Source organism: Dioscorea cayenensis, chromosome 10 (genome assembly GCF_009730915.1).
Source record: "Dioscorea cayenensis subsp. rotundata cultivar TDr96_F1 chromosome 10, TDr96_F1_v2_PseudoChromosome.rev07_lg8_w22 25.fasta, whole genome shotgun sequence".
In the NCBI taxonomy this organism is placed as follows: Eukaryota; Viridiplantae; Streptophyta; class Magnoliopsida; order Dioscoreales; family Dioscoreaceae; genus Dioscorea; species Dioscorea cayenensis.
In genome coordinates this window covers 5,606,066-5,618,298 of record NC_052480.1, presented here as the reverse complement: position 1 = coordinate 5,618,298, position 12,233 = coordinate 5,606,066, and the positions used below count along the sequence as shown (strand labels likewise).

General features: G+C 34.2%; 1 protein-coding gene across 1 annotated transcript; it reads left to right on the top strand.

The window, feature by feature from the left end:
• Positions 1-5,519: 5,519 nt before the first annotated feature.
• LOC120270486 (eukaryotic translation initiation factor 4B1-like) lies at positions 5,520-11,257 on the top strand. Its single transcript, XM_039277514.1, is given in 5 exon segments — positions 5,520-6,338; positions 6,340-6,468; positions 6,470-6,852; positions 10,040-10,474; positions 11,019-11,257. Coding segments are annotated over 5 exon segments (1,686 nt in total). The 5' UTR covers positions 5,520-5,624; the 3' UTR covers positions 11,044-11,257.
• Positions 11,258-12,233: the final 976 nt, after the last annotated feature.

Here is a 12,233-nt window from a genome sequence, read left to right as displayed (position 1 = left end):
CCAAGTCGAAATGCTCTCTTAATTGCTTTCCCGTCATCCACCGCTGGAGAATCCTCTACATTCGGGCAATTATGAGAGGACTTCGATCAGGCGAAAAAGATAGTTTAACTAGTTCGATGATTACGGCTAATTGATTCTCAAGATAAGGAAGAAGGCTCACGAAACATCCTTTCAGATAGAGTGGTTGTCCATGGGAAGAGGAGGAAGAGGAGGAGGAGGATGATGAGGACGACGAGGAGTGGTTGTCCATGGGGAGGGTTCTTCCTGGTTATTTATGGTGTGAAGTCCACAGCGGTCGACTCTTCGTATCCCGAGAAAAAGTTAAACGCACGATGGCCGACATCGGTCGATGAGAACGAACGGGTGTTCGGAAATTTATATTACAGTGCATAAGAATTAATGCCAGTCATTAATTCTTACGCACGGATACTCATAACTTCTGCCACCGCCACGTGCCACATGCCAACAATTCGGATCAAACGAAAAAGATCACCGCTTTTACGCAGAGACTTTGAGAATTTACACGCTTTATGAATAGTTATACATGTAAAGATAATGTTAAAGCGGAGATGGGAAGTATTAAAGCGGATATGATAATTATTAAACATATTAGTAAAAATATTTAAAGCGGATAATAGCAAATAGTTAAACATTATTTAAAAATATACAAATAGATAACCATAAGCGAGAAGAACTTTACAACGAAATGAACTCGTCGTAATATCGCTCTTCTTCTCGTCGTAATACAACTTTACAACCATAAACGAGAAGGCGACAATGGCACATGCTCGCCTCGACAATAAAATCGACTACTACTTTCATTTGAAGATGAAGTCGCACTGACCAATCCGATGGAAATCAATTTCATTTTCTCGTTAGAAACCGATTTATATATTTCGGGTATGATAATGAGGGAGAACAACAAGATGTAATGTAACTCCTCGCCATTGTCATCGAAACAGCGGAAAGCCCTGCAAAAGGTTGAACATGATGTGATTTAGCTTTCCTTTTCCCACCATTTTCGAGGGCCAAAAATGGGATTTCACAACATGGACCCATTTGAAGTGAGCGGTAGGGGAGTAAAAGGGAAGTTAAACACTAACTGGAAGAGTGTCAGTGGTGTGTAAAAAAAGTAGGAGGGGGTTTTTGGGAAGTTTTGAAAATTACGAGGGGTGAACAGTAATTTTCCCTTATTATTATTATTATTATTATTATTATTATTATTATTATTATTATTATTGATAAATATGGACAAATTGGATTGAGCCCCAGACCCTGCTTGTACTCTGGACGGGTTAGGTTGACCAGGCATGTTACATCCACTATCCAAAATATCTACTAAACATATCTTAACCAACTAATCTCCACTTCAATGTTATGGTGTTATTAAAAATTAAATAAATAAATCCCACAAATCCCTTTTTTAAAATAATTAAAATAATTTAAAATTTAAAATAATTTCTAATAAATGAGAAGAATTTGAGATAACTCAAAATAATTTAAAAAAAACTTAAAAAAAGAAACGCATTTAATTCATTTACCTATTGAATTAAGTTGTCTACATATTCTGTTGGGTACGAAAGGAATCAATATTCTCATAATTCTCTTATCTTGGATGGAAGTTGTCACTGTTGTCACTTATTTGTTGGCATTAGGTTCTAGCTTTTACTCGAACTCCGGGGCTAATGTTGATGCACTCATCATGTTATCAGTGAATAAAAAAAACACACGTTTCTGGACTTCTAACTATGTTATCAGTGAATAAAAAAATCACACGTTTCTAGACTTCTCACGTCTGCGTCTTTCTACAATTAAAATAATTAATCATAGTTAATAAATAAAACTTTAGAACAACTAATAGAGTAAAATGAAGATAATTAGATGCATTTAGCAAATCAAACAATAATAACAATTAATAGTGTAAAATTTAAAATTAAGCAACCAATATAAATTTAAACCTAACCTTGTTAATTAGAGATTGAGGAGAGCTTTGTGATCAAAGAATGAATGTAGCCACCGACATCCAGCGGCGGGTAGAGGTGAGACCGTGGAGCCACACCACTCCCTTAATCAATAATAATGCTTAGAAAAAAGTTGGAGTTTTAGAGCTTTTTGAATGTTGAGAGAAGTGGAAAAATTGGTGTGAGATTAGTAAGGGGATAAAAAGGGGTATATATAGAATAAAAAAATATAAAAATTGAAAAAAAATTATATAATGTTAAAATAATAATAAAAATAATAAAAATCAATGCCTACAGTTTTATTGCTATATATTTGATTTGCATCTAATCATCTATTTATGTTTTTAAAAGAAAGGTGCTAAGTACCAAAATTCAAGGGATGTGTGTGAAATTAATACCTTACAAGTCTTCATTTTGGGCTAATGGGTATGAAAGAATTCATGGGGTGTTTGGTTCTTGGATTGGGAATAGGGAGGAGTTAAATAAGAATGAGAATTAGGGCGAATAAAAAACATGTTTGGTTGGTAAAAGTATGAAAGGATAATTAATTGGGATTGAAAAAAATAAAATCAGTAAAATATTATAAAAATTTATATTTTAATGTAAATAAATAAAAAAAATGTTAGGTTTAATAATTATTATTTTTTAATTATAAAATATTTTAAGTATTTTTATTTCCATTGAACTAAATGTTTCACTTTAATTATTATTTAATTGTAAATTATCTATTTCATTATTATTTAAATTAGATTATTATTTTTAATTATTAGTTATTATTATTTCACATTAAATTATTATTTATATATTAAAATTACCTATTTAATTAGTATTTAAATTAAATTATTATTTAAATTATTAGTCATAATAATTTCACATTAATTATTATTTATTATTAAAATTATCTATTAATTATTATTTAAATTAGATTATTATTTTAATTATTAGTCATTATTATTCCACTTTAATTATTATTTATTATTAAAATTATATATTTAATTATTATTTAAATTAAATTATTATTTTCATTACTAAATAAGAAGGCTAAAATAATTTTGGGAGGATTGCTCACTCATTATTCTTTACCTACTTTTCTCTCATTCTCATTCATGGTTAACCAAATATGGGAATGGATTTCAGAAAGAAGTGATTCCCACTCCGATCTAAGAACCAAACACCTTCTTAATTCCATTATGTGAGATTTAAACCGATGTCCATTTTTTCCCCAAATAATCAGGAATGGTATCTCTAACTATCCAAATTAAGTGATTTTGGCTAATTTTATTTATGTTTTTGGCTCCGTAAAAATTTTCTCAAAATATTATATATTAAAAAAACAAATAAATTTGGCCAAGTGCAGATCCAACTCAAGCTCAACTATCACCAAATCACTTTAAATTACTTGCTAGACTTGGCTAATTTCCAAATCTAATGATCATTCACCTAATTAAAAACTAAACTCTGGTTGAACTTTTTGCCCTTGGCATTGCATATTTGTAGGTATATACCCTACAAAGAAAAAGTGGAAGAAAAGAATGGTGGAGAAAGAGTCTAACTTTTCCACAGGACACTGATAAAAACATTCAAGTCCTTTGAAGCTTTGTTCTGTCTTTGAAGGCATCTGATCCTCACCTCCCTTCTCAAAAAACTTTGCCTTGTCTTTTGCCTTTTACTTATGGTGCCATGGGTGATGGGTATATCCTTTTTAGAACACCATATTATTATTATTATTATTATTATTATTATTATTATTATTATTATTATTATTATTAATTATACCTTTGTTCATAAGATTTTTTAAAATAAATCTGTCGTATTTTTAGTATAATCTACATAAAGTTTATTTTTTAAGTGAATAAATCACTCACCGTAACTGTTATAAGAGAGAGGTGATTCTTAGGGCTCTATTCATCGGGAAAAGAGTTATCATCCTTCTATTACGAACGTGGTGGTCATTTAAGATATTTTAAAAACGTAAAATATTATATTTTACAGATATAAAAAATAAAATATAAACTATTAATTTATTTATTCAGCCAAAAAATGTTGATTTACAGTATATAAGAAAGGAATCCATTGTTTTTTGAAACAAATGGAATAACTCTTTTTTAATAATGAATGCATAAAATAAAAATCTTATTGTTATTTTTTCAATAAATTTTTGGCTAATGTCAAATAATAAAAATAATAGTAGACAAATATATGCTTCCAAAATTAGTAAAGTCCCACTTTATGTAGATTGAAAATGTTAAGGACTAATACTCTATCATGTTTTTTTAAATCATCCATTCATTAAATGAAATGCATCATAATGCTAATCATCTTCATGAAGTGCTTAAATTCAATTTATATATATATAAAATAAGACTTTTGCTAACAAATTGGGATAAAAGCTCATCTTCATTCTATACTTAAATGTCAATGGTTTTGATTTATTAGCATTAATTATATAAATTTCAAATCATCCATACGAATAGAATCTATTTAAAAGTAAACCACATTTTATTGAAAAGAATTTTCAAACTAGGCTTAGTTTGGTCAAACTCAATTAAAGAGAAAGGTAATTTAACAACATATATTAAAAATTATGGATCACATACGAATAAACCAATAAATGCGAATAAACCATGCATTAAACCCTTATCCATTTCTAATTAGAGAGAAAAATAAAATATCACCTCTATTATTTCATTTGAGTGGTCTATGAAATAATTTTCAAACTAATTGTGATAAAATATTTAACTGAGTTTTTTTTTATTTTTTTTTTTTTTTATCAATTTTGTATAAATTTTTTCTATATAAGGTTTATTTTTTTATATAATGCCTATGCCACCTTTATAAAAAAAACCTTTTCTATCATTTAATTTTTCTAAATTACACCTAAAATAATAAAATCAGAAACAATCACGTTCGTAATAAAAAGAAATTAACTTCCCCTAGCTTATGAATTAAAGGTCCAAAGATCAACTAGCTCACCTAATTTGAGTTGAGTGACTTGTTTTATATATATATATATTAATACTAGATGACAAACATCCTCATTTAAGATTTAAATATAGATGTGGAGCGCACACAAGCTTAATAACATTTTTCTCTCGTCATGCGTAGGTTTTGATCTCGGAACCCCTCCGAAATGAGAACTTTACTCAAGAGACCTAGTATCAATAGATCAAGCAACAATTATTTTTTTTGTAAATATACATACAAAATTATTAAAAAAATAAATAAAAAGCCACATTTATTCAAAAAAAAAAAAATAAATTCAAATTTCAATGAAATTTGGACCATAAATCATATTCTAACCAAATCATGATTCATGTGACACAAAACAAAAATAAATCCCCCCAAAAAAAAAATCACAATTTTTCCACTTTGACTAAAAATGTCCCCCTTTTTTTATTTAATCACATCAAACCCACCAACCACCATTAGAGAATAACAAGGCTATTTAACAGGGTTAACCTTAACCACCTTTTACCCCCTCCCTAACCCAACCCTTCATCTAATTTTTTTCCTTTTTACCAAACTACCCCTCTCTATCTCTATCTAATCCTCAAAACCATTTCTTTTGCTTTCTTTGCATGTCTCTGAGAGCTCTGGCTCCTCCGTCGGAGCCCTAGCCCATTGATCCCTTCCAAACCCTAACCCTAACCCTAGATTTTTCCGATGTCCAAGGTCTGGGGTGGCGTAGGCGCGTGGGCGCTGGATGCCGAGCGCGCAGAGGCGGAGGAGCAGGAGCGTGCGGCTTCTGAGGCCTCGAATCCTCCCGTTCTTGCTGGCCAACCGGCTCAGAGCTTCCCTAGCTTGAGGGAAGCTGCATCGTCGAAGCCTAAGAAGAAGAAGGCTGTTACTACCATGTCTCTTGCCGAGTTCACCACTAGCGCTTACCCTGGACCTGGCAGCGGCAGCAGCGGCGGCCGGAGGGATGCGGCGATCGAGCCTAAGGGACTCACCCATGATGAGATGCTTCGACTTCCTACTGGCCCTCGTGAGCGCTCTGCTGATGAGATTGAACAAGGCCGGCTTGGCGGTGGGTTCCGTTCGTATGGATACGGTGCGGGGTCGCGTGGTGGGGGAGGGTTCTCTGGTGGTGGGAGGAGATCTGATGACGGGGATGGAAGGAGGGGATTTGGTGGGGGTTTTGATGATGAGCAACGGAGGGGACCGCCGAGTAGGGGTTCGGATTTTGATCAGCCATCGCGGGCGGATGAGGTGGATAATTGGGCTGCCGGGAAGAAATCCTCTGGCTTTGGCCTGCCGTCTGGGGATTCGGGACGGTCGGACCGGTATAGCATGCTTGGAACCGGCGGTTCTTCTAGGGCTGATGATGTCGATAACTGGTCTGCTGGAAAAAAGGTACTTCCGGCTAGGAATTCCAGCTTTCGGATCTGGATTTAGGGAAAGCGCTGCATCAGCATCTGATGCTGATCGATGGATCAGGGGAGGAGGTAGCGGTGGTTCAGGATTCTCAAACAATGGTGATCGGGGCGAAAGACCAAGGCTTGTCTTTAGATCCTCCCAAGGGTTCTGTTGGTGCACCTGTGCAGTCTCCTGTGAAGACTCGGCCGAGCCCCTTTGGGGCTGCCAGGCCGAGGGAGGAAGTTCTTGCTGAAAAGGGTGTGGATTGGAGGAAGATGGAGTCTGAGATCGAGGTTAAGACTAGTAGGCCAACAAGCTCACATTCCAGCAGACCTTCTAGTGCACAATCAAGCAGGCCTGGGAGCCCTGGATCTCAGACATTGGCAGCAGGGGCGTCAACTATTGTTGGAGCTATCAAACCACGCCCAAAGGTGAACCCTTTTGGTGATGCCAAGCCACGGGAGGTTATCCTAGAGGAGAAAGGGAAGGACTGGAAGAAGATTGATCAGGAGCTCGAGCATCGCAGGGTCAACAGGTTTAAATACTCTCACACTTCACTTCTAGTTTCACCATTTTTGTCTGCAACTAGTTTGTTGGCAATTGGACAGTGCTGCCACTAGTTTGTTTTTAGTGATATTACAGCATACGACAATTTCAATTGCAGTCTGATAGGTTGTTGCTTGAGGGAAAATGTCATCCATTTTGTTTGATCTTCATGTGAAGCTTTGTGCAATTGCTATAGATATTTACTTTTCTTCTGAGTCTGCCAGGAGTGGGGAAAGGATGGTTACTTGTTGCATCAAGCACAGAAAGTAGGCTACTTTTTTAATGACTTGTGTAGCTTCCAATGCGTCTGGGCAATTTCCTTTTGTGCTTTAACTCTAGCCTCTAATTTCTCCCATATGTGGCATAACAGTAGCTAAAGATCATGTTGCCTTGTACTGGTAGAGAATGATATTTGCACTCTGAGTCATCTTCCCAGCTTGTTAGAAAAAAGTTTAACTCATCTAGAAGGATTCCTTGCAAATTTTGGCCGGTTACTTGATGATCTGTGACCAACCCATCACTAATAAGTCCTGACCTTGCTTCTTAAGAAATCAACATTTTTTTAATCGTTTTTTCTCTTCTTGTCAAAAGTTTTCTCCTTTTTCTCCCTCTCGCTATCTCTTCTAACATTTGTGCATCTTTCTTCCTGTGACATCCTTCAACATCCCTACCTATTCCCCTTGTTCCCATAGTATCTTATATTCAATATCTAGTTTCCTCTATCTATTATATTATTTCAGTCATCAGCCCCCAGCTTCCCCCTAGGAATACATTTATATAGTAAGGCCTGATCATGATTTTGTTTGACTGTAATTATGCTTTTGAACTTTCAGATTGTGAGTTTGTTTAGATTTTGTGTTATTTCTAGGCCTTTTATTTATCTTCAGCGTGAATTTTAAGATCAATTAATTTCTAATTGCTTTATATTTTAATTTTATGCTGCAAGAATTGAACTATTACTACTTTTATGTCTTGTAGATTTCAGGTGCTTTACTGTGTACTTTCACTGTTATAGTGTGAATTGATGAATTATATTGCATTTCCTAAACATACTTTTGTATGAAGTCTTTGCTTGATGGTTCCTATCTTTCCCTTGTCATTTCCCTTCTGCCACTTAGCCTACCTTTTTAAATTATGCGTAAAATTCCAGATCTATTTTTTTACCTTGCAAATCAGTAGTGAACTCATTATAATAGTATTTTATGTTGCAAAATAGTGGTTCTGGCGTTGGTTTCCAGCTATTAATTTTCAAGGCGGTTTGGAAATATTAACATGTTTTATCAAGAGATAGCAAACATAACCTGTTTCTGATCCATTTGACACCTTCCCTATTTTTTAATTATAATTCATATAACAAATTATTTGCATTATTACGTCAGATGACAGTTTGAAATCTGGATTTTTTTTTTTGGATTTGTTTGGATACATTCTCTGAAATGATATAGATTTTCTCTCCCTTTTGAATCCTCTTATAAAGTATAGAATTGGTGATCCTTAGTTGGCAAGGAATATTGGAAATTTAAAAGTGTTGTTACATCCTTGTTCAGGCATTAGATATAAAATCCTAGGTTATTATTGGATAAGATGTGACATACATCCATTTTTCAATTTTGAAAACATTAGAGAATCATGTATACCTAAGATTATTGAACTCATTTTGTCTTCACCCTTCAGTGAATTTTTTCTCTTCAAATAAGAACATATTACTATGTTTAGGATCTATGCCAGAGTCTTAAATTTTTAATATGATGTTCATTAATCACAAGGTTCTAGTCTTTTTGTATGATTTAGGCAGTTTTTAAATTTAATTTATTTATTATCAGGAAAATCTATGTTTTCTCGTTTGAAATATGCCAAGTCCTTTGCTATAATTTTGTCCTCAAAAAGTTGACCTTACTTTTCGCAATGGTATTTCTTCAATAGCAATAGGATGTGCTTATTACTGTTTTATGAGAGCACTTTTAAACTAGAGTTTTCAACTAATAGAGTTTTTGATGAGTAAGTTTTTATAGTAAGGCAATTACTAGAAATTTTTTGGATGGATTATGTTGTTACTTGTTAATCTCATAAAAATAACCTTGTATGATATATTTAGTTGAAGATTTGTTGTATTTGGAAATATTAGTACATTTGGACATTCTCTGTGAATGATGAAAGAGTGTAGCACAATGAATCAACTCCAATTTACACTGAATTCTGAGAACATGAAATGAAGTAAATAACCCAAGAAGCTAATGCTAACTTAGGATAGGATGTTGGACTTCAGCTTTTGGATATAAGTTTCTATCCAAAAGCCATAATTTTTTTTGTTTGTTTTTTTTTTTTAAAATTTTTTTTAAGTTGAGGATTTTCCGTATTAAGAGAAGTTGAGGCACTTCCTTGATTTACCAATTACCATTGAATACTCTTTAAATGACACAAATGTTTTTCGTCATTATGGACTTCTTTCAGAGTTTTGAAAGAGTTGGTTCTGTACCAGGTGGTACATATCCAAGGTGTTAGCTAGAATATTTTCTTCGGAAGTGCAATGACAATGGCACTCTAAGGATACTGTGTTAAATTCCGGATTGCAGTATCAAAGTTGTAATTCCCAATTGCTGACTTCAAATTTAAAATTTCAAGTATAATGAACTGAAAATTATTCTTAGATGGTGTTTAAAATGTTAAACAATGTAAAACTTCTTTATTTCTCTTAGAAATATACAATGTAATTGCTGTTAACTTTTTATCCTTAGCTTAAACTTCTTATGTAGCTTAAAGACTGATTTTTTGTTTCTCCCCTGACCAACTTACTTGATGACTGGAATTTATATTGCTCTAAGCTTTGCCCTCGTATGGATTGGAATTACTAGCCAGATTAAGCTTTAAAAGGCAGCATTCTATTTGTTTCTGTTCATGGCTCAGTATGTCAATATAACATAAATTTGTTAGTTTAAATACAATGTCATACATTCATAGATATGTCTAAACTTAATTTAACTTGTGATATTGTCTAATGTGGTGACTTTATTTTTTAGAAAAGTGAATGTAACTAGAGGAGGCCTTCTTCCATTATGTTATGTAAAATATATTTCCATTTTTCTGCTATAACTGAATTCAGATCTTCTGTTTAATTATACATATTTGGAAGAAGGCTCTTTTCATCAATAATAATATTGTGGGATTTTGTATTTCAGGCCTGAGACACAGGAAGAAAAGGTGCTGAAAGAAGAGTTGAGACGTCTGAGGGACACACTTATCAAGGAAAGCAAGGGTAATTCAGATGGTGAGTCTGCACAAATTTCTGCTGATGAGCTCAAAGGTCTTCATGAGCAGGTACTTCAAAAAGAGAGGGAACTAGAGTTGCTCATTCGCGAGTTTGATGACAAGGTTCGGTTCGGTCAAAAAGCTACCATTGACATGAGACCTGGTTCTGGATCTGGAAGAACTGTGTCATCCTTTGACAGACCACCTTCTCAGTCTGGCATCTCTGAGGAGCAAAGGATAACAGATTATGGTGAGAGGCCTCGATCCCGTGGGGGCATGGGTGATCATTGGTCCAAGCCGGCGGATGACAGACGATTTCAAGTTGCAAAGGAAAGAGGTTTTCCTGGGAATCGCAATGTGGACCGGTATGATTTAAGTTTTTTCTTTGGTTTTTTATATTACATGCTAGGCTGCTGCTGGTGCTAATACCACATAGACGAAAAAAACTTGACAATGGGATGTGGCAATTAATATTATTTCATGATCAGTATAGTTTCTTAGAAACATACATGTCGTGCATTTTGCTGAAGCTTCATCAATGCTTCTTTCTATTGATAAAAATTAGCAATTTGCTACCCATTTGACGGTCTATATTCTCCAAAGTGTGTTACATAAAGTGTGATAATCTTAACTTATTCGTATGGCTGCAACACAATTACTTTGATTAAAACTTCTGAATATATCCCATGAAAATAACATTTAGAGGCAGGAGAAGCACAAGATATTTTCTTGGGATATGTTAATAAAAATTTTGATTTGTATTGTTTTAGAATTCAATAAAGGCACTTGGTCTCTGGTCTGCCATGTTTTGCTGCTGATTTCACCAAAGGATGGGTTTCTTTTTCCTGCTACCAATTTGTTCGCATGTGTATTTCATTATTGCTAATCATTTATGTTTCCTATGTTCAGGTCAAAGTCGCGGGAGAGATGGTGAAACATGCTGCATCAATTCGTTTGTTGATTTGATACAGAAATCAAAATAATGTTGTTTTTATGTTTTTGTTTTAACACCAACAGTTGGTAAGGTATCATGACTGCGGCACAACCCTTTTTCTCATCTTTTTCTCTTTTTGGTTTTTTCGCTACCTTGATGTGGTGTAATGTTCGAATTTTCCATGTCAAGGGGACTGACAGTTATTATGCTCTCACTCTCTTGCACTCTCTCTCTTAGATTTGATCTTTTTTTATTCTTATAGTTCCAATCTGCCATGCCTTTTATTAATCACTGTAAACTTTGGTGGTTAGTGATTAAGTATGGGCATCGGTCATTTTTTCGACTCTATTTATGTTAAATTTATTTGAACATCTGTTTTATGAGAGTGAGCATATGTTGTTTGAGATCCATTTTATTCTAGGGATGTTTAGTGTGAAAATTGAGGAATGAAACTATGTTCCTACTACATTATGTCTTTCTGGTATTTTGATTTTCACATTAGCATAACCAGTTCTGCATTTATATACAGTAATATAGTTTGGGAATTGTATATTGATTCTTATCAATGGGCAAGCGCTTTTGAGTTTTTTTTTTTTGTGGACAACCCAGAGATTTAAAACCGCTCATCTTTGATTTGGGGGAGGAATGGAATATTGACTCTTGAGAAAGCCAATGATACAATGGCAAAAGCCGAAAAACAAACAGTAGTAATGTCAAGCCATGGACGGCGGCCGGAGATGCCGATGACACCAAACATGTTGGTCATTTTATGAGCATCAGTTGTCCGGCCATAACCCACTCGCTTGTCACCCGAATTTAGTGCATTGACCCTTGCAAAGTAAGAGGATGTGAGCAAAAAAATGATCAAGAACATAGTTATAACTAGCATTCTTTGTGTAATGATTTTAAGATTGAGTGGTTAATGTGAATTGGCATGTCTTGTCTTTGTTAAGCCCACCTTCAACCACAGTTTTGTTGGCTAACTGGTGCGCAACATAACTTAACTTTTGACCTTGTTGTAGCCACTTGCCTGATTTAATCCCCCATGTGATTATCATGCTGCTCTCCCCAGCCATCAACACTGCATCATTTGCTATATATATATAGCATCCTGCGGTTGGTGGGTAATATTGCAATTAAATTTCATATGAGTAAAGAACATAATTAAAGATTTGAGATGTGTGTGGTGT